Source organism: Haliotis cracherodii, unplaced genomic scaffold (genome assembly GCF_022045235.1).
Source record: "Haliotis cracherodii isolate W230 unplaced genomic scaffold, xgHalCrac1.p SCAF_2, whole genome shotgun sequence".
Lineage (NCBI taxonomy): Eukaryota > Metazoa > Mollusca > Gastropoda > Lepetellida > Haliotidae > Haliotis > Haliotis cracherodii.
This window is the reverse complement of record NW_027266275.1, coordinates 71,923,423-71,947,709: the sequence shown is the minus strand read 5'-3', so window position 1 is coordinate 71,947,709 and position 24,287 is coordinate 71,923,423. Positions and strand designations below refer to the sequence as shown.

The window sequence follows — 24,287 nt, the reverse complement described above, 5'->3', positions numbered from 1 at the left end:
GGGGAAGATACTAGCACACCCTCAGTTTCACGTGCAACATGCATCCCGCTGCTCTCATCGTCACCTTGACCGTCCTCGTGGGCGGTGTGCGGCCTCAGAAGGGTGAAGGTAGGTGATGTTCATGATGCTGACGCCAACTGACGTCCATGTCCCTTCCTTCCAACATTATCCCTTATGTATTTATGTAATATGTAAACCGAGTTGGTATATAAGACGGGTGGTCGGGTAGCCTAGTGGTTAAAGCGTTCGCTCGTCACGCCAAAGACCCGGGTTCGATTCCCGACTTGGGGACAACGTGTGAAGCCCATTTCTGGTGTCCCCCGCCGTGATATTGCTGGAATATTGCTAAAAGCGGCGTAAAACCATACTCACTCACTGACTGACTGGTATACAAGACAAACACGAATACACTACCAATAGAGAATATTTCCTCTATGGAAATATGTTCTTGTTACGGAAATCGACCAGGGTATTAACTTGATTTTTGTGTGTCACGTACACTGACGTGTGTATTAGCAAGGCGTTTACATGCAAGTGGAGGTCAGCTGGCCATCACTACTAACTAACCAATCTCAACCATGTGATGACGAACATCTTAGTCTTATACTGGTAAGTACAAGACGGCACCACGCCTAGCTGGTCAGGTCACTCACGGTCCTTGACCATTATCTAAGCTGGCTCCACGGCCATGCACATATATCCTTGGCCAGGGTTTCCTTATGACAATGCTCTGCTGTACAAGATCTAGTCTTCTTGTTATGCACACACCCAACACAATTTGTAATCGGATTTATGGAACGAGTATATACATGTGGAGATGTATATGTGACACAGAGACACGCAAGATATTTGTATTTATGACAATCATATAATAAACTGTGTCGCTTCCATCTTGGAGATATTTTGGACACCTACACCTGAAATATTTTGGTCATGTCCATGTACATCTGTGTGATAGTTTTGAGACACACATCAATGTGTTATATTTGTTTTATTTTTGAAATTGCTGACACACGTATCTCTGAGACATATTTGACATTAACATCAGTAAGATATATTTGACATTAACATGAGTGAGATATTTTTGACTCAAACATGACTGAGATATATTTGACTCAAACATGAGTCAGATATATTTGACTCAAACATGAGTCAGATATATTTGACTCAAACATGACTGAGATATATTTGACTCAAACATGGGTGAGGTACATATGAAGTAGATAAATAGATGTATGACATGATGCATGTCTGATACAGACATATTTGACAGATTATTTGACAAGGGCATATCTGGCGGTAAATGAGGCAGTGGCGTATGCATCTTACCGAGGCAAGGACATTAACTGACTTTAAAAGTTCAGTTTCCACCCTTGCCGAACTACGCTGGAATTTCCAGGTTCGATCGTAGCGCCACCAGTGGCTACTACGAGTAACGTCACTTCTGTGTCCCTCCTATTGACCAATCAGATTCCATCTCACCATATCACTTGCATTTGCTTCAAACAAAATGGCGGCGGCCGGTCAAGACGATTTGATGGATAATCAAGATCTATATTGTAATGAAACGAGTCTTACCCTGCGAAGTGCATCAAACCACTTGAGCACCTTGATTAAAATCATGAAACGATTTGCAAAAAAACCTGTTAACGGCCAGTTGACATTTTACATGTTTTGCACACCCTGCAGTCGACCGAAATATGCACGTTGAAATCCATGTTGTTCTCGAACCGGATGTTTAGTTCGCTACGCGATTTTGATTGGACTCATTAGTCCAGCCAAAATGTAACTCCGGAATTCCATCGAAGTTCGGCAAGGGAGTAAAACTGAACTTTTAAAGTCAGTTAACTCCCTTGTCTTGGGAAGATGTATCATATGACACCCAGCATCAGTCCACGACCTTTACTGTATCCCACAATGCCTTTGTTCCAACTAGACTGGCATGACATCCGGTTGGTTGGGGCGCGAAGTCCGTACAAGGGGCGTATCGAGGTCAAGGTGAACGGCAGTTGGGGCAGCGTCTGTGACGACGACTGGTCCTTAAATGATGCCGTGGTGGCGTGTCGTCAGCTGGGCTTCACCGGTAACGCAGAGGCACAACCTGGGGTATGTCAAACACTCTGTTAAATCTGGTAGGGTGTTTCCGTGCAAGGAAACAGAAACAATGTAGTCTTTTTAATCATATAATTGGTTAATTACTCGTTCCATGTCATGCATGATAGAGCCTTTTTGCTTTAATTAATCTGACCAAACATAATTTCTGAAAAACATTTTAATGTCGCGCCAGCTTAAAAACAGGACCAAAACACATTTGCTAAGAACGACTATGTGTAATGGAAGCAGGTGAAGACGGTTCAAATTGAACTTTCAGAGCGTCTAAAAACTCTAACTTTTCAGATGTTAAATACTGTAAGTGTCCGTTCATCTAAACTAAGCGGCAAAAGAAAGTATAGGTTGGCAATTTGTAATTTTCCTAAAAACAGCGATAACTAGTGGAAAGTGGGTATTGGGAATATGACTGCCCAGGAACAGGTACCAAAAAACACCTCACCCGAACGCGCCACCTTTGACGGCGCTCGTGCGGTGACAAAAAAATGTTGAAACAGGTTTCCCGCCTATGGCATAAACTGCACGTGCATGTTAGCTGCATAAATGCGTTCGTCTGCAGGGTATAACCACACGTGATGAAAGCACAAAAAAGAAATGCCACCACTGTCACAGGAGCAGAGAGAGAGAGACATCGGTATGGCCGAAATGGGGGCAACACAGGTCCAAATTGCGAGAAGGTTTGGTTGTACACCATTGACAGGAGCCAGGCTGATTTCAACGGTACACGCAGACAGGGAGGACACAGGACAGGCTTAGAACCGGACGACCCCACGTGACAACACCACTGGAAGACGGTCAGATGCGGCTCATTCACCTGCGAAACAGATTCGTAACGGCGACAGCGACGGCAGCAACAGCGTTGGGACATCCCTTTAGCCAACGTACAGTACTACGACGACTTAGTGCTGCTGGAATCCGAGCGTATCGTCCTTTACGAGGAATGGTACTGACTACTCAACATCGACGCCTGAGACTGCGATGGGCAGGTTCGACGCTGGCAAGTGAGACATTGGCGTCGAGTGCTGTTTACTGATGAAAGTCGGTTTAACTTGTTTCGAAATGACGGCAGAGAATGAGTTTATCGACGCAGAGGGGAACGTTTGGCTCCGGCGTGGTCCATCCATTCGGCGGGGGAGGTGTGATGGTGTGGGGCGGTGTTTGTGGAGATCAGATGATTTGGTGATTATACAGGGAAACCTGAACGCTGTGCAGTACAGAGACCAAGTGTTGCAGCCAGTTGTGCTTCCGTTCTCACAAAAGCAACAACCGGGGACATTGTTTCAACACGACAATGCCAGGCCCCATACTGCAAGACTGACTCGGAACTTTCTAAACCAGCAGAACGTTGACAGTTTTGCCCTGGCCTGCCCACTCACCCGATATGAATCCTATTAAACATCTGTGGGACACTCTTGACAGACAGATTAGGGCACGCCATCAGCCTCCCGTCAACAGACAAGAATTGCAGCAGGCCCTGAGAGACGAGTGGCAACGCATTCCAGTCAACGTCATCAGAAGACTGACGTCATCGATGAGGCGGCGTATCACAGCATGCATTGAGGCAGCTGGAGGTCATACACGCTATTGGAGGCAACTGTGTCGACAATGAACTTGTAGTGTGTCTGACAATTTTTTGGTGACATTTCAGACAACTTTTGAAAATCAAACTTCTTACCCCATCATTGTTTACCTTGTAATATTGTAATTCACAACAAAACCTCTTCTTGTTATTTTTTTATCGATCATACAACTCGACCTATACTTTCTTTTGCTGCCCAGTTTACATCTCCATACTCTGGTAGTTTAAATGTTCAATATATTGTACAAGCAAGTACTGCATGCTAACTCCAGGTTCTCGTCCAGGCAGTAGTTACCGTTATATGGATGTACTGCTCCGTTATACGAGAGCACCGCTCCATGTGTGTGTTGTCATGTGATAAATCAGCCTGATGTCTGAGACCCTGCGTCCATTTGAACCGATTTAGTTTTCTCACCATCCTCGCTTGTTATTTGTTTACTACACCGTAATTACAAGTATGTCAGTCTCTCATAGGGTACGTACGGCGAGGGGACCGGTCCAGTCTTCCACAGCAACCTCAAATGTACGGGAGTCGAGTCCAGCTTGTCCGACTGTCCAGGGCAGCATGGTATGGCATTACTGATTTTATCAGATTAGATATTAAGTACGATACATGTCAGTGAACTAACATTACGATAAGCAATATATCCGTTATATCACTGCAGCCTGCACAGCAATCAGGGCTGTAGTCAGCAATATTACAGTCATATCACTGCAGCCTGCACAGCAATCAGGGCTGTAGTCAGAAATATTACAGTTATATCATGACAGCCTGCACAGCAATCAGGGATGTAGTCAGAAATATTACAGTTATATCACGGCAGCCTGCACAGCAATCAGGGCTGTAGTCAGAAATATTACAGTTATATCATGACAGCCTGCACAGCAATCAGGACTGTAGTCAGAAATATTACAGTTATATGATGGCGGCCTGCACAGCAACCAGGGCAGAAGTCAGCAAAATCACAGTTATATCATGGTAGCCTGCAGAGCAATCAGGGCTGTAGTCAGCAATATAACTGTTACATCATGGCAGCCTGCACAGCAATCAGGGCTGTAGTCAGACATATTACAGCTAACCATGACAGCCTGCACAGCAATCAGGGCTGTAGTCAGAAATATTACAGTTATATCATGACAGCCTGCACAGCAATCAGGGCTGTAGTCAGCAATATAACTGTTATATCCCGGGAGCGTGCACCGCATCAGGGCAGAAGTCAGCAGTGTAACACTTATATCATGGCAGCCTGCACAGCAATCAAAGCTGTAGTCAGCAATATAACTGTTATATCATGGCAGCCTGCACAGCAATCAGGGCTGTAGTCAGCAATATAACTGTTATATCATGGCAGCCTGCACAGCAATCAGGGCTGTAGTCAGCAATATAACTGTTATATCATGACAGCCTGCACAGCAATCAAAGCTGTAGTCAGCAATATAACTGTTATATCATTGCAGCCTGCACAGCAATCAGGGCTGTAGTCGGCAATATAACTGTTATATCCCGGCAGCGTGCACAGCAATCAGGGCAGAAGCCAGCAATGTAACACTTATATCCCGGGAACCGTCTGTTATTGTCCAAAGGTGTTTGCGGGTATATGGTATCCAGATGTGTGGGAGTGTTATTTTTAGTAAGTAAGTATATTTTTCCTCAGATCCCGCGGCCATCGACTGTTCTCACCAAGAAGACGCTGGTCTCACTTGCACTGCCCCTCAACCCATGTTCACAGGTAGATAGACTACGTCATGTTCACAGGCAGGTAGATTACATCAAGTTCACAGGCAGGAAGATTACATCATGTTCACAGGCAGGTAGATTGCGTCATGTTTACAGGTAGGTAGATTACATCATGTTCACAGGTAGAGAGATTACATCATGTTCACAGGTAGATAGACTACGTCATGTTCACAGGTAGGTAGATTACTTCATGTTCACAGGTAGATAGACTACGTCATGTTCACAGGTAGGCAGATTACATCATGTTCACATGTAGATAGACTACGCCATGTTCACAGGCAGGTAGATTACATCATGTTCACAGGTAGAGAGATTACGTCATGTTCACAGGTAGGTAGATTACATCATGTTCACAGTTCGAAAGACCTAAATTACGTTATACCCACAGGTATATAGATTAAAAAAAGAGTAGGTCATGTTTAGAGTGGACATTTGGTGAAATGTATACTGATCTTCAAGTGAGTTCAGCGAATGTATTGAATTGTCCTAGCTCCACACAGCATGATTTCAATCACTGCCATCTGTCGACTATGTCAGTAGCACCTTTGCTGGGATCGCCAAACCTCTTTGTATTGTCGTGCTGATTTTGATCTCTCTCCCTACTCCATCTCAGCCAGCAACTGCAGCGCTAACCAGTTCCTGTGTCGGCGGAAGAATACATGCGTGCCGCGGAGGTGGATGTGTGATGGGGACAATGACTGTGGCGACAACACGGATGAGTCCGATGTCATCTGCGCATGTCAGTGGTTGTCTTTCTTTTTATTCTTCATGTATATGTCCTATTTTGTCATCCTACATTGAAAGAGCTTCTACAAATGACCTTGTTGTGTGTTAATGTATATTCTGTGTGCTAACTCTAGACAAGTGTTGCTGCTGTTCAAGAATGTCCGATAATATACATCGGTCGTAGTGTCTAAGTGTCCAAGGTTTCGAACCCCGGATCTCCAAATGCACACCTGGTACAAAAAACAAATTTGGCGTCATTCAACCGATCATATTCGCGTCGTGTCGGCGGCGGCATAACGGGATTGGCCTGTTCAATATGCATGGCGAATATGGCCGACTGACTCCATGCTCTGTGTACCACGATATACACCGTCCCCATTGTTCCTGTCCTCAGCTCCGACCGACCTGCTGCTCAGCGTCCACAGTGTACGTCTGGCCGATGGAAACACGCCCTCTAGCGGGCGAGTGGAACTCTTCTACTCTGGACGTTGGGGTACCGTCTGTGACGACAACTTCGACTTGAAAGCTGCGACTGTTGTGTGCAGGCAGCTGGGCTACAGGTACAAGTGAGTGAGTGAGTTGGGGTTAACGCCGCTTTTAACAATATTGCAGTTATATCGCGGCGTGTCAGCTCAATGTAGGAGGAAAGTCCGAAGTGATGCAGGTCATAGACGTTTACCACTTCGGTGAAACCCACGAGAACGGGTATGGTGCTGACAAACCTAGAAACATGATCGGGGCGAACCGGGATTCGAACCCACAATCATAGGTTTCTGGTGTGCCCAAGGGACACAACTCTGCACAGCGAATCGCGGCGCCTTAGACGACTGGGCCACCCGTGCCCCCTACAAGATGGCAGCTACAAGGGGCAGTCGTCAACAGGACGTGACTGTTCGTTGTTTACCGTAGTGGGATTAATCTCGAACATATACTGAATCAAATGATAAAGCGGTAAGGATATATTTACACGGATGACGTATGTGTATATTGAGCAAAAAAGTAAGGTATCATGAACATTTTGGGGGATATTTTTTGTAGTGAAAACTGATGACACAATTTCATAAAAATATCCCCCGAAATGTTGATGATCCCTCAGTTGATTTCTCCAGTACATGTGCCCCGAAGATATCCGGAAGTTGTCCGACATGACATGACGTCAGCTACTGTAATTTTACCCTCGTTGCCTTAATGTCTTGTATTTAATTTGAACGCAACAGTACAACTCGTTCGCTACGTCACGTTATTTTATTCTGTCAGTATACGTCTGAGGCCCACATTTAACTTCACTTAATGTGCAGATATTTAGAGCTGACGCTATGGAGGTTCGTGTATATGTCTCCTGTTGGGTGTGTCCCCTACTCAGGTCCTTCATCTCTACATAGGGGTGCCGAGTCGTACAACACACGAAGCCCGGGCCGAGGCCGGATATGGTTAGACCAGGTCACGTGTCGAGGTACAGAGACGTCCGTCGTCAGCTGCTCCAGGAATCCGTATGTTCATAGTTTTCATATCAACGGCATTGACATGGTAGGGTTGTGGGGTAGGCTAGTGGCTTAAAGGTACTTATGTCCGGGTTCGATTCCCCACATGGGTACAATGTTTGAATCCCATTTCTGGGATGCCACTACCGTGATATTGCCGAAAAGCGGCGTAAAACTATACACAGGTGATGCTGAAATATTGACCTTCCTTTGTTGGTGTGATTGTTGTCACGATGATGTTTGTCTATCTAAGACTTGGGTCAACCGACTGCAGCCACAACGAAGACGTGAGCGTCGTCTGTGAAGACAACAGCACTTCCCCCCTGGCCAGTACACCTGTACTCACACCGACGAGGTCGGCTAAAGGTAAAGTTACAGAAATATACTCGAGATCCCCCTTTATAACAATATGAGTATTAAAATATCTTTACGCGTGGACATACAACAACTATGGTGGCTGCTAAAGGCCATTGCCATATCGCCCTGAGATAGCTACACGATATCGCGACAAAGCGAAGTACGACATAACATTGCGATATCGCGACACAATATAGCGATGTTGCGATACAGCCAAAAACGAAAATAGCAAGAACATGCAACGTCTTGTCGATAGCACGACCCGACATAGCGATAGCACGACACGATATTGTGATACGGCGAAATGGCGATACGGCGATATAGCGATATTGCAATATGGCGATAATGCTCCGTTGATAGTTGTTAAATATAGTAAAGCCGGTACGTAGGTTCATACACACTCATAAGTAGTCCAGTCAAAATAACAAGGCACCCACCACAAATTGCAACAGAAATGATTTCAACTGATTTATACTCAGAATTTATCCCTTTATAACATATAAAAAAGTCTACCAAAATCTGAGTGGTGGAACAAAATTTGACCCCAAAGGTCAGATGAGTGAAGGCCACTCTGAAGAAATAATGTGAGATTATGATTTTTTTCGTTTTTTTGTTTCAATTGTGTCATGATGCATGTCAAATGAAAGCTCTCTTCATAAGCTTTTCAGAAATATATACTTTGTCAATGTGAGATATATACATCTTGAGAAATAAAGAAAGAACACAATTTTAATGTACAAAAATATTGAAGTATTTAATACTTAATAGAATAAGGGAGCATAACTAATGTAAAATAACATTAACATTTCATTAATATGAAATTGAATGACAAAATGACTAAAAAAATTAAAATAAAGTCACTTGGTGTTTGGTCAGTTTTGCACCTACTAACATTTATTGTCTTACAAGTAGTACAGGAAATGGCATTGCAGACGACATAGAAACCAAAACAAGGTCATATCTATGACCTAATTTTGATGTTTAATTACATATCGGGATTAAAGGTGAGTAAACTTGGATTATGAAGGGATATAATGTCTGTGCATTGAAAGAGATAACACATCCTTTGTAAATATATGTATAATACGAATAATTTAGAATGAAAGCATAAAGATTTTGTAGGTCCCACCTGTCAAACTTTTTCTTAGGATACTATCTTCCTAAGAACAACTTTTATTTATTGAGGACCTTAAACGGATTTCAATTCAAATTTGTTGGCAATAAATGAGATATTAATATATTTACACCAATGTGAATCATAGATGGTCAAGATGTTTTCATATTAAATAAATAAATATATGTACATTTTTGTTGACTTTTATCCATATTTTAAAACATATTTCAACTTCATGGTACCACATGAGGAATTTGTTCTCTGTCAACAGCCTTTGAATAATGGTGAGGCAACAGTGGTACGTGAGATGGGGAGGGCTGGCGTTAATTTGGCAAGTAAAGAACGTGGCGAGTCTTTGATCATGCAGCCAGGACAAATTGTTCATATCAAATGCCGGAAGAACTATATAGACACTCTTGTTGGCCAAAGAAAACCTGACACCATACACTATGTGTGAGGCGGAAAACAGATAATTGCGTTCACAAGAAAAAGCTTTTTCATTTACAACTGACTGCATATTTTGTGGACAATGAGCCAAATATTCTGGAAAAAAAAGCGGATATGATGTTATCCCAGTGCGGACCAAAACTTTTCAAGAAAACGTGGAAAACATGTGTGCTTTGAGTTATGATAGTTGGTCTACCAAGGTTAAAGCAAGACTTTAATATGCCCAGGACTTGAACGCTTCTGATGCTGTGTATCATCAGTCTTGCAGTGTTAATTTCAGGACTCACAAAAGCATCCCTCGCTCTTATGCATGCAATGATGAGGATGAGCGTTAGAAGTCAAAACTAGGCAGACACAATGATTACCGGAAAATGGAAGCTTTCAACTATGTATTAAGTATCTGGAAGAATATGATGATAAGCAGATGACCATTCAGGAAGACTGGCTGGCTGGCACCGACTGTGATGCCTACGGTTTTACATTTATGAAACAGAGACTCCAAAGTCATTGTGGAGATAAAATACTGATTTCAGAAGTCAATGGCAAACACAACATTGTCACATTCAGAACTACAGCATCCAGCATTTTGCATAATCACTATGATATTCCAAAGAAACAAGACCCTGAACAGGAACAGATGAGACAGCGTCAAAGCTCATTAAAAATGACATGGCAGTGCCTAATAGTTTCTACCCATCACCAGATGAAGTGTCAGACATTCAAGAGAATCTGCAGTATCATCCTGCATCTATGAGACTGTTTCTTGAAAGTTTTCTTGTCGGTAAAGATCTGAGGCATGCTTCTATTGACCAGGCAATTGTGCAGGCAACACGACCTCGTCTTCTCCGAGCGCCCCTACAGCTAGGACTTTGAATAGATCTTCATCACCGATTTGCCTCAAGATCCCTTGTTGGTCAACTCCATGATCTTGGATTCTGTTGTTCTTACCCAAAAGTAAAGAAGTTTGAATACAGTGCTGCATTCAATCATGGAACAGACATTCCAGACTTCTCTTCTGAGAAGTTTGTTCAGTACTCGGCTGATAATGTAGACCACAATGTGAGAACATTAGATGGATTTAATACCTTTCATGGAATGGGTATTATTGCCACTGTTACACTGACAAGAAGAATATTACGACCAATTCCAAGAAATGATGTAACAACAGAAGATATCGCTGATATAAGAAGGATCAAGATCCACTTTTACCAACCTCCAACCTGAGGATTTCGACATCTGAAGTACCATCCTATCATCAACATCAAGCATTGACATACTATGGAAGAGTGTTTGGCTTCCTAAACCTACCAGGCTTTCCTGGTCAGGCATGATGCAAGCTATTCATCATGTAAGTCATCCAGGACAAGCATCAGTAGTATGTCTACTCATGATTGACATGAACCCTAGTGATCTATGGGTTTCGCTCGGTCAGATACCATAGAAAGTCCACTCGTTTCGTAAAAATGGTATCTCACGAGAATGAGTGTAGTATTTTATTTATTGCCCACGTTAAATATGTATTTAAGTGCAAATACATGACAACTTTCGTTCATCAACAAAACAAACTGAAATCGGTTGCAAATCTGGTTGCTCATGAATATTGATATATGCCCAAATATGGACATTGTTTACATTTCTATACATACGCAAAGACAATATGTTTCTGCTATTGCGTGTGCAAACATGACATCACCTTTACTCAAGATTCTTTTTTCAAAGAATTTCCTCAATTTATGGTTATGAAAGCGCATTGTCGTTAGTACAAAGGACAAATGTAAGAAAACTTTAAAAGTCAATTAGCTCTGCGCTTGAGTCTCGGACCAACACTCGGTCACTTCCACTGAAGGGGTCCCGACTGTGCAGTCAAAATGGTTCGGTTTCCTTGATCTATCAGGTGATTTTATATCATGTCCATACCATGTTGGAAGAGGGAAAGCAGAGTGTTCGCCAAAGACGTTTTTGGTAACTGTACGACCCTGAAGACGTGGAAATCAACGAACTCAAGTCTGCTTGTATGTCAATGACAGCTTCGAACGAAGGGCAAGGTGACCATCGGAATAAGGAAAGACAACCGTGATGTACTCACAGCGTTTCACACTGGAGATCAATAGGTAATGTTATTGTTCAAGTTTGGGATGTTTTGGGCCACAATAACAGAAGTCAGGCACACTTCCACGGAGTTTTCGAATGATTTGTATTGGAACTGTTCACTTTGAGCGATCTGGTCGTGCAATCGTGTATGTTCATTCATGAACAAACATCTTCAATGTCACAAAATATGCTTCGAAGTGGAGAATTCAGCCTAAGTCTAGATATCTGTCCAGATAGTTTAAACTGACTTCATTTCACCACACTTAACGTTTTACGTTAAATCAAATTGAAAGTCGCGAAAGTGGTCGCGTACTTCAAGCTCATAGGGACGCTCGTTCTATTGGCAGTCGTACATTGCAAATGATAAAGCTCGATTACATAATGATTGTAGCCGCTCTATGCATAATGTTATAGGATGCAAAGCGAATTTGATGCGTGTGACGATCTTGTTTGGTTTAATAAAGTGTTTGTAAATGTTCCTAGCTATTATGAGATCTTTTAGTTCTGTCTCGCGATATTTTTTATGAATATAAAAGTAGCACCGGCGTGACAGAGGTCACGGTTATCCAATCAAAACGAATAAAACGAGGTCAACCTTGTACGATACACGTGTGACCTACGGATTTAGTATCTTACCACCTGTATCTTCACCACGTGGGTAATAACTTGTAAATACACCACATTGACATTTGTCAGCAAACAGGCGTTCAATTACAATGTGACACCAATCATCACATTTGACCAACCTCTATGTTGGAAAGCTACAATGATACTTACAAGTGAACCTTCATCAAGTGATTTGAAGGACACAGTTCTGAGACTTGGAGGCTTGCACACTCAGATGAGCTTCTATTTGAGTTCCTTGAGGTGATATACGCCAGTAATACAGTGAGTCATATTCTGGCTGGAAAAGCAGTAGCAAGAGACATGCGAGCACACTTTCTGATCGATACAGCCCTTAATGCAATGATGGTTTCAAGAACCTTTGGAGTCACTCTTCCCGATGTGCTTATGTCTTCCACAGATGAACCAATTGCGAGCTCTCTTCCTGACACAGATGGTGAGGGTATACAAAGGGCAACAGTTCTATATGATGAAGTCATGGGCGAGTCTTTGTCTGTCAGTGAGGTCTCTTCATCTGCCTCTCTGCAGAGTATACAACAAAGGGTAGATATGGAGAAGAATGCCACGAGAGACATCAGGACTGCACAGTTGTTGATCCAATACATGAACATGGTTGATGTTTTACGCAGTTTCATTAGAGCCGAACGAACAGGAAATTGGCAACTACATCTTAAGTCAATTTCCAACATGTTGCCATTCTTTGCGGCAGCTGGTCACAACCTACATCTACACCAAGTCTGTGAGAATCTATCTTCAAATGATGACATCTCTGCAAGAAAAAACATCCAAAGACATTCGAGTTATTTCATTCTGGGCACCATGTACGAAGCACCGATTGCTACTGGGGAGACCTTTCCACAGATCTTGTCATTGAGCAAGTTCTAATAAGGACTGTCATGACAAGCGATGGACAGACTAGAGGAACAGGGATGTCTGTAACTCAAAGACTGGTGTGGCTCATGTCAGTGCCTTCATGCACAGAGATCGGTAATGCCATGGGAGAATTAACTAATGGTAGAAACAGATATTCTGATCTTCATTAGGACATGTCAAGTTCCAAACAAGAACGAGACATAAATGATGCATGTAAACTCCTCAGCTTCCTTCAAGACAGATACCCCTTTCAGCCAGATCCTGACCTCAGAAATATTGCAAATGGAGTCACAGCAAGTAAATCTGTAAATGCAGATGATGCGTATAATGTTGGCGTACACATACTGGACTCTATGACCGACAAGAACACTGCAGAGCACACGTTCAGAAAGAAATAACAAGTCGTGACAATGAATGCAAAGTAGTTTGACAACCAAGAGGAGATCAGTTATGTGGACCCAGTGCTATTATTCCAGAGGATTTTGAGAGCAGCTGGACGTTCCAAAAGAACTTGGAATATTGCCTTGTGGAGTCACATATTCTCCTTTGTGTAACATGTATTGCAAATATGTCTCAACCCATTATGGAGAGGCCACTGTTGTGTTTGATGGATACTCAAGCAGCTCATCCACCAAACATGTTACACATCTAAGAAGAACAGATCGACGTGTTGGAGCTCCAGTGAAATTTGACAGTGACATGATCGTGCAGTCAAAAAGAGAATCCTTCCTTGCAAATGTTGAAAACAAAGAAAAGTTCACCAAGATGCTGAGTGAATGTCTACAGAAAGATGGATGCAAGAGATGCTGACGTCTCGATAGTCCAGACAGCTATCTAAATGGCATCACAACCACCTATAGTTGTCATAGGCGATGATACCGATCTCCTTGTATTACTCTGCCATCATGTCAATGTCAAAAGATATCATCCTACAATCAATGTCCATGAAGAGTTCTACCAAAGCAATGCAGTTCTGGAACATCAGTGAAACAAAGAAGAAGCTTGGCAACATTCTATGTAAGAATGTGTTGTTCCTCCATGCAGTTTGGGGATGTGACACAACATCGAGGGTGCATGGAGCTGGAAAAGCTGTTTCCTTGAAGAAGTTTCGAGAAAATGAATCATTCAGATAGATAGTGGAAGTATTTGATAATCCAGTTGAGGAAATAACAACGGAGCAAATCATTGAAGCTGGAGAGAAAGCAATCGTGTGTCTGTTAAAAAGAGTCAACCCGGTGAAAGACTTGATATTTGAAGACATCGGCGTTTTTGTGAGAAGGTTGCCTCAAGCCATGTCTACGTCAATCCCCAGAGTCTACCACCAACATCAGCTGCAATCAAGTATCATTCTGCGGGTTTACTTCCAAGTCCTAGAATGGAAAGGGTAAACAGCTGGATTTGATAGTAAAGACTGGGGTTGGAAGGCAGTTGGCAACAATATAATACCCATACAGACAGATATTCCACCAGCACCAGAAGAATTGATTAACATCATCAAATGCAACTGGCAATCTAACATGTGCAACTGTCAGCGATGTAGCTGTAAGACTTCTTCCAGCACAGAGACAATTCAGAATGACTTTTGTACAAGTTTAAGTGAAACTTAATAATGTGAATTTTATTCTGATTTAGTGTGCAAGATGGAAACACTTGAACCGCCCCCCGGTAATGACAGGTAGAATGGAAAGTAAACTGGAGTTATTCACTTCAACTTTTTTTGGTCATTTTTGATAATGTGGCACTTATAATTACACGATACTAAATTGGATGTTGTATTTCGTAAAGGTACAGAATATTTAGATTTAAACATGAGAGATAAACTTAATGTGACCTTTTTAAAGACTATAACACAAAAACATTCCTTCTGAATGTTATAGCAAAACTTTTACAATAATTAATTATTGTAATTATTTTTGTTAGACTAATCGTGGTCTTGTTTTTGTATTTCTCAAGATGTATGTATCTCGCATTGATAAAGTATTTATATTCTGAAAAGCCTATGAAGAGAGCTTTCATTTGGTATGCATCATGACACAACTGAAAAAAAATCAAAAAAATCATAATATCACATAAGTGCTTCACAGTGGGTCTATATTTAGTTAGCCTGACTGGACTAAAACCCCATATACTGAATTTACCAGCACGAAGGCACGCTGTATGTAACCGCAGCAAATTGTTGTAACTCCATAACACATTATTGGCAAGACGACTGATCCACCGAACAAATCGGAAACGTGAAATTATCACCAAATCCTTCAAATTAGGCTGATAGAGCGAGCGGTTATGTTCCAGAAGCGTTTCATATTCGAGATGAACTAAAATATGTCAATTAACAGAAAATAATTGATTGATTAACGCCGTCAGCGCGTGGCGGGTCATGGTAATACTCTGTCAAAGAAAATCCGATTCATTCATCTGACTGTGGTTAATCAGGCTTGGCTGAATGTATTGCAAAACACAGTCTTATAATTGTGGGTGTTCTGAAACTTGTTTGGAGTGTATATGATGTTACAGTGTGAATGCCATACTACTGTTTTCCGTACATATTCTTTTCGGCATTTGATTTATGATCAACTTATATTGTGTCTCTTGTCTTGTACAAGTCTACATGTATGTGTACTTGCATATCGTAATTCAATAAACATCGCTATGAGTGAGTGAGAATGGTTTACATCGCTTTAAGCAGTATTCCAGCAACATCACGGTAGGGACACCGGAAATGGGCTTCACATATTGTAACCATGTTGTGAATCGAATCTGGGTCTTGACGAGCGAACGCTTTAACCATGAGACTACCTCACCTCCCCCATCGCTGTGACAGAAGTGTTATCACAGTTGATATGTGTACTTGGGTACATTCTAATTAGTGTGGCCGCACAGTTGGCGTTGATAACAATATGAAGTGAATTATTATAATGATCTATAGATTATGTTAAATCAGCTGTCATTCCAAAATTAAATGAGTATTTTAATTATAGTTTTATCAAATGTATGTACGTGGTTGGGTCTTTCTGGCTCCCTCTGTCAAGCTGCCATGTATGTGTGCATGTTTGTACGTAGGTACGTACGTACGCACGTACGTGTGTATACATGCATGTATGTGTGTATACTATGTTAGTATGTAAGGTGTGTATTTGTCCGTCTGTCTGTATTTCTGTCCGGTTCACTATGGTTGCAGTGTGCGGAACGTCAGTATTTGCCACGACGCTGTTTGACGTACCAGCTGGTCACGTGACTAGGAAGGGGGCGTGGCCATGGCAAGCGTCACTGCGCGCGGAAACAGACTACGGCCAAACACATCACGCATGTAGCGGTGCCCTCATCTCTCCGCAGTGGGTCCTCACCGCCGCACAGTGCTTCAGCAGGTGACCAACAGGTTTGAGTAGTCGTCACAGTGCTTCAGCAGGTGACGGACAGGTTTGAGTAGACGTCACAGTGCTTCAGCAGGTGACGGACAGGTTTGAGTAGACGTCACAGTGCTTCAGCAGGTGACCGACAGGTTTGAGTAGACGTCACAGTGCTTCAGCAGGTGACGGACAGGTTTGAGTAGACGTCACAGTGCTTCAGCAGGTGACCGACAGGTTTGAGTAGACGTCACAGTGCTTCAGCAGGTGACCGACAGGTTTGAGTAGACGTCACGTGCTTCAGCAGGTGACCGACAGGTTCGAGTAGACGTCACGTGCTTCAGCAGGTGTCAGACAGGTTTGAGTAGACGTCACATGCTTCAGCAGGTGACCGACAGGTTTGAGTAGACGTCACATGCTTCAGCAGGTGACCGACAGGTTTGAGTAGACCTCACGTGCTTCAGCAGGTGACCGACAGGTTTGAGAAGACATCACATGCTTCAGGTTTGAGTAGACGTCACATGCTTCAGCAGGTGACCGACAGGTTTGAGTAGACGTCACATGCTTCAGCAGGTGACCGACAGGTTTGAGTAGACGTCACATGCTTCAGCAGGTGACCGACAGGTTTGAGTAGACGTCACAGTGCTTCAGCAGGTGACCAACAGGTTTGAGAAGATATCACATGCTTCAGCAGGTGACCGACAGGTTTGAGTAGACGTCACAAATGCACATTAATGTAGGGTTGATTCTTTAAGGTGATGATAAGGAATCTGATAAAAAGGACTACATCGATTTACCATGACAGCCACCTGAGAAGTAAATTTCAGATCTGCAATGTAACCGATACCTTTACAAACTCCATGAAACTGTAGTAGTTTCTCGGATGTCTAAATGACAGGTACAATCAGTAATTCTTTACTTAATCTTGATGACGGTCACACGTCTAGCAAACGTTTGTTGCATTACTACTGCCATAATACACGTCGTTCTTCATCAACCCTCATTCTCAACACTTATGGCAGCCATGAACATCCGGGGTAGAATAGGTCTTCAGAAACCGATGCTTATCGTAAAAGGCGACTATTTTTGTCGTAAGAGGCGACTAACGGGATCTGGTTGCTGACTTGGTTGATGCATGTAATCGTATCCCAATTGCGTATGTCTGGTCTATTGACAAACCGACGTCATATAGCTGGATTATTGCTGCGATAGCTTTTCGAATCGTGTGTACTTGTATTGTGATGTCACATCGTTTGTCGGTATACCTTCACTATCACTACCATATACAGTCTAGTTTCGTTAATCCGAAAATCGACTTTATCCGACATTAATGAAGGGAACCGATTGAATCCGTGCAAGTTAGACCCGTTAATCCGACACTCGTTAATCCGACAATAAATGCTGGTTAGACCTGTTAATTCGACAGTTTCGCACTCTGACTCCGTGACACCGATTTTGCAACATATTGCTGAAATCCCTCATTAACAGTCCTTTTAATCCGATGTATATGTGTATGTCTTTTACTGAGCGTTATATACACCCGTCTCCATATATACATGTACAGTCTCTATATACACCCGCCTCTATATGTACAGTCTATATACACCCGCCCCTATATGTTCAGTCTATATACACCCGCCTCTATATATACAGTCTATACACACTCGCCTCTATATATACAGTCTATATACCCCCGCCTCTATATATTCAGTCTATATACACCCGCCTCTATATATACAGTCTATACACACTCGCCTCTATATATACAGTCTATATACCCCCGCCTCTATATATTCAGTCTATATACACCCACCTCTATATATACAGTCTATATACACCCGCCCCTATATATTCAGTCTATATACACCCGCCTCTATATATACAGTCTATATACACCCACCTCTATATATACAGTCTATATACACCCGCCTCTATATATACAGTCTATATACACCCTCCTCAATATATACAGTCTATACACACCCGCCTCTATATATACAGTATATATATATACACCCGCCTCTATATGTATAGTCTATATACACCCGCCCCTATATATTCAGTCTATATACACCAGCCTCTATATATACAGTCTATATACACCCGCCTCTATATATACAGTCTATATACACCCGCCCCTATATATTCAGTCTATATACACCCGCCTCTATATATACAGTCTATATACACCCGCCCCTATATATTCAGTCTATATACACCTGCCTCTATATATACAGTCTATATACACCCGCCCCTATATATTCAGTCTATATACACCAGCCTCTATATATACAGTCTATATACACCCACCTCTATATATACAGTATATATATACACCCACCTTCATATATACAGTCTATATACACCCGCCCCTATATATTCAGTCTATATACACCCCCTCTATATATTCAGTCTATATACACCCGCCTCTATATATACAGTCTATATACACCCGCCCCTATATATTCAGTCTATATACACCAGCCTCTATATATACAGTCTATATACACCCACCTCTATATATTCAGTCTATATACGCCCGCCCCTATATATTCAGTCTATATACACCCGCCCCTATATATACAGTCTATATACACCCGCCTCTATATATAGAGTCTATATACACCCGTCTCCATATATACAGTCTATATATACACCCGCCTCTATATATACAGTCTATATACACCCGCCTCTATATATACAGCCTATATACACCCGTCTCTTTATATTCAGTCTTTATACACCCGCCTCTCTATACACATCCGCCTCTCTATACACAACCGCCCCTATATACATGCCCCATGCTGCAGGAATCCCACCCCGGCGTCTTGGCGTGTCCGGCTCGGGGAGCATGACATCAATGTGTGGGAACGCACGGAACAGGATCTGTCCGTCTCCAGGGTGTATATTCATAGCGGCACCAACAGTCAACGTCTTGGGAGCGACCTTGCTCTTGTCAAACTGCAACATCCCGTCAGCCTGAACAGCGACTACATCAACACCATCTGTCTCCCTGACGACGATGACGAAGAAGTCGACCCTAAGGACCGATGTGTCTCCACAGGTTGGGGGAAACGAGGTGAGCATTTAGGGTGTGAGTGAGTATGTCAGTGGGTGCGTGAGTGTGCCGGTGAGAGCGTGGCAGTGGGTTAAGGTTGGGAAAAAATGGTGAGTGAGTTGGACAGTGAATGAAGGAGTGAGTGAGTGAGTGAGTGAGTGAGTGAGTGAGTGAGTGAGTGAGTGGAGGTATGCGTGGGACAGTGAGCGGCCGAGTGAGTGGGACAATGAGTGGCCGAGTGAGTGGGACAATGAGTGGCCGAGTGAGTGGGACAATGGATGGCCGAGTGAGTGGGACAATGAGTGACTGAGTGAGAGGGACAATGAATGGCCGAGTGAGTGGGACAATGAGTGGCCGAGTGAGTGGGACAATGAGTGGGACAATGAGTGGCCGAGTGAGTGGGACAATGAATGGCCGAGTGAGTGGGACAATGAGTGGCCGAGTGAGTGGGACAGTGAGTGACCGAGTGAGTGGGACAATGAGTGGCTGACTGAGTGGCCGAGTGAGTAGGACAATGAATGGCCGAGTGAGTGGGACAATGAGTGACTGAGTGAGTGGGACAATGAGTGGGACAATGAGTGGCTGACTGAGTGACCGAGTGAGTGGGACAATGAGTGACTGAGTGAGTGGGACAATGAGTGGGACAATGAGTGGCTGACTGAGTGACCGAGTGAGTGGGACAATGAGTGGCTGACTGAGTGACCGAGTGAGTGGGACAATGAGTGGCTGAGTGAGTGGGACAATGAGTGGCTGAGTGGGACAATGAGTGGCTGAGTGAGTGGCTGACTGAGTGACCGAGTGAGTGGGACAATGAGTGGCTGAGTGAGTGGGACAATGAGTGATTGAGTGGGACAATGAGTGGCCGAGTGAGTGGGGCAATGAGTGGCCGAGTGAGTGGGACAATGAGTGGCCGAGTGAGTGGGACAATGAGTGGCCGAGTGAGTGGGACAATGAGTGGCTGACTGAGCGGCCGAGTGAGTGGGACAATGAGTGGCCGAGTGAGTGGGACAATGAGTGGCTGACTGAGCGGCCGAGTGAGTGGGACAATGAGTGGCCGAGTGAGTGGGACAATGAGTGGCTGAGTGAGAGGGACAATGAGTGGCTGAGTGAGTGGGACAATGAGTGGCTGAGTGAGTGGGACAATGAGTGGCTGAGTGAGTGGGACAATGAGTGGCCGAGTGAGTGGGACAATGAGTGGCCGAGTGAGTGGGACAATGAGTGGCTGAGTGAGTGGGACAATGAGTGGCTGAGTGAGAGGGACAATGAGTGGCTGAGTGAGTGGGACAATGAGTGGCTGAGTGAGAGGGACAATGAGTGGCTGAGTGAGTGGGACAATGAGTGGCTGAGTGAGTGGGACAATGAGTGGCTGAGTGAGTGGGACAATGAGTGGCTTAGTGAGAGGGACAATGAGTGGCCGAGTGAGTGGGACAATGAGTGGCTGACTGAGTGGCCGAGTGAGTAGGACAATGAATGGCCGAGTGAGTGGGACAATGAGCGGCCGAGTGAGTGGGACAATGAGTGGCTGACTGAGTGGCCGAGTGAGTGGGACAATGAGTGGCTGAGTGAGTGGGACAATGAGCGGCCGAGTGAGTGGGACAATGAGTGGCCGAGTGAGTGGGACAATGAGTGGCTGAGTGAGTGGGACAATGAGTGGGACAATGAGTGGCTGAGTGAGAGGGACAATGAGTGGCTGAGTGAGTGGGACAATGAGCGGCCGAGTGAGTGGGACAATGAGTGGCCGAGTGAGTGGGACAATGAGTGGCTGAGTGAGTGGGACAATGAGCGGCTGAGTGAGTGGGACAATGAGTGGCCGAGTGAGTGGGACAATGAGCGGCTGAGTGAGTGGGACAATGAGTGGCTGAGTGAGAGGGACAATGAGCGGCTGAGTGAGAGGGACAATGAGTGGGACAATGAGTGGCTGAGTGAGAGGGACAATGAGTGGCTGAGTGAGTGGGACAATGAGTGGCTGACTGAGCGGCCGAGTGAGTGGGACAATGAGTGACCGAGTGAGTGGGACAATGAATGGCCGAGTGAGAGGGACAATGAGTGGCCGAGTGAGTGGGACAATGAATGGCTGAGTGAGAGGGACAATGAGTGAACGAGTGAGAGGGACAATGAGTGGCCGAGTGAGTGGGACAATGAATGGCTGAGTGAGAGGGACAATGAGTGGCCGAGTGAGTGGGACAATGAGTGGCTGAGTGAGAGGGACAATGAGTGGCCGAGTGAGAGGGACAATGAGTGGCTGAGTGAGTGGGACAATGAGTGGCCGAGTGAGTGGGACAATGAGTGGCTGAGTGAGTGGGACAATGAGTGGGACAATGAGTGGCCGAGTGAGTGGGACAATGAGTGGCCGAGTGAGTGGAACAATGAGTGGCCGAGTGAGTGGAACAATGAGTGGCCGAGTGAGTGGGACAATGAGTGGCCGAGTGAGTGGGACAATGAGTGGCCGAGTGAGTGGGACAATGAGTGGCCGAGTGAGTGGGACAATGAGTGGCCGAGTGAGTGGGACAATGAGTGGCCGAGTGAGTGGGACAATGAGTGGCCGAGTGAGTGGAACAATGAGTGGCCGAGTGAGTGGGACAATGAGTGGCCGAGTGAGAGGGACAATGAGTGGCCGAGTGAGTGGGACAATGAGTGGAACAATGAGTGGAACAATGAGTGGCTGAGTGAGTGGGACAATGAGTGGCCGAGTGAGAGGGACAATGAGTGGCCGAGTGAGTGGGACAATGAGTGGCTGAGTGAGCGGCCGAGTGTGTCGGACAGTGGAGTGGATGAGTTAATCATAACGTTGTGGATCAATGACCGACTGAGTGACTGAATGAATGACTACCGGTGCAGTCCGTTCCGGCTACTTGTGTACGTTGGATATATTTAGATTAACTTGCATCACATCACCGTATGGAGTCTTGGTTAAAATAGGTCCCTAGCAACATGCTTGTCGTACGAGGTGACTCAGTGGCAAGGAGCATTGCTCGTAGTATCAATCACTGGTTTGTCAGGTCTAGAATAGATTAATGTTTGTTGTTTTATCTTCCATTCCCGCCAGTTGGGCGAGGTCACGTGGTCCTCCAGGAGGAACAGACGCAAGTAGAAAGCAGCTTGATATGCCAGGGTTGGTTCCATGAGAATGTTGGCCCTGGGTTCATGTGTGCTGTCTCTAAAACTGGAGACAAGAGGAGCACGTGTCAGGTGAGCTATATACTGTAGGGGGCGGGGCTAATGCCAGGAGAATAGTGGCCCAAGGCTCATGTGTGCTGCCTCTAAAACTGGAGACAAGAGGAGCACGTGTCAGGTGAGCTATAAACTGTAGGGGGCGGGGCTAATGCCAGGAGAATAGTGGCCCAAGGCTCATGTGTGCTGCCTCTAAAACTGGAGACAAGAGGAGCACGTGTCAGGTGATCTATATACTGTAGGGGGCGGGGCTAATGCCAGGAGAATAGTGGCCCAAGGCTCATGTGTGCTGTCTCTAAATCTGGAGACAAGAGGAGCACGTGTCAGGTGAGCTATATACTGTAGGGGGCGGGGCTAATGCCAGGAGAATAGTGGCCCAAGGCTCATGTGTGCTGTCTCTAAAACTGGAGACAAGAGGAGCACGTGCCAGGTGAGCTACATACTGTAGGGGACAGACAGATATAAGGTTTTGAAAAAGCCACTGTATCGGTGATATGAAAACCATAGTTGCCGTTATTTTTAAGACATTGTTGTTTAAAATACTTGTCATAACATTTTGTATTTTGATTTTTCACACTACTGAATCCATAGGAATGAACATGGTTCACTGTCTTTGTACAGGACGACTCCGGCGCACCGTTCGTATGTTTCCGGGCCGGTAGATGGCGACTGTTTGGACTGGCTTCGTGGGGGACCGGATGTGAGCAGCCTGACGAGCCCCGCCTGTACACTCGCGTCAAGTCCTACCTGGCGTGGATCGCGCGTGTGATTGAAACAGACACAAGGGGAAGGAGCGATAAAATACCATAAAAATAATTTTGATGTTAAAATTCCTTCATAAAACACCACACTGGCGGATCTAGAGTGGGGTGCAGTGACTGTGCACCCCTCATTTTTTTCGGTTAACAATGCACCCTATTTTTTCAAACTCCTGGGTAGGCCTGTGATGTATACGTACATAGATACAACAATAATAATAAACTGGTTGCATTTAATTTGAATGTTCTTGAATTAACACCGATCGATTCCGTGGTCTAGTGGTAGAGCGTCTGACGGAGAGCGGAAGGTCGGGGGTTCGATCCCCAGCCGCGTCATACCAAAATACGTTAAAAGAAGGTACTTGCTGTTACCCTTCCTGGCGCATTAAGGGGCTAAACCAAGGACTGGTCATGTCGGTCAGTAAACTATGTTTGGGTGGGGGTATTGATGTTAGAGAAGTTTATCGCAAGAGCGGATTAAAATGAGGGTCATTATATTGACATGCAGTTTAATTGCGTGCAATCGTGCCCCAACGGTGTGACCAGTTGTTCAAGCTATCAACCACTGGTTTACAGGCCACATCGACTGTGGAAGAATCGTGGGTCGTAACACAATAAGTCACTTTCTCATTTCATTGTAGTTATCTTGTTTTTATGTTAAGTTTCGAAACAGTAAATGCTTGTCATGTTTGTATTTAACTGATGTTACGTTCTTGTGTTTGAATCACACATGGCGTTTGCATGAAGGGAGAGTGAAGGGAGATGGAGAAAGACTAGATGTAAAATTAGTCCTTGTGTGGACTATGAAATAATATGT

The 24,287-nt window shown here is 44.3% G+C and overlaps 1 protein-coding gene across 1 annotated transcript; it reads left to right on the top strand.

Annotated features, from left to right (window-relative positions):
• Positions 1-38: 38 nt before the first annotated feature.
• LOC139467781 (neurotrypsin-like) lies at positions 39-23,522 on the top strand. The gene is made up of 12 exons (XM_071249287.1): positions 39-108; positions 1,937-2,106; positions 5,344-5,500; positions 6,040-6,165; positions 6,547-6,718; positions 7,451-7,642; positions 7,887-7,999; positions 16,318-16,504; positions 19,294-19,562; positions 22,588-22,730; positions 22,974-23,039; positions 23,334-23,522. Exons 1-12 carry the CDS (start codon positions 39-41, stop codon positions 23,520-23,522), a joined length of 1,854 nt encoding a protein of 617 aa, XP_071105388.1.
• Positions 23,523-24,287: the final 765 nt, after the last annotated feature.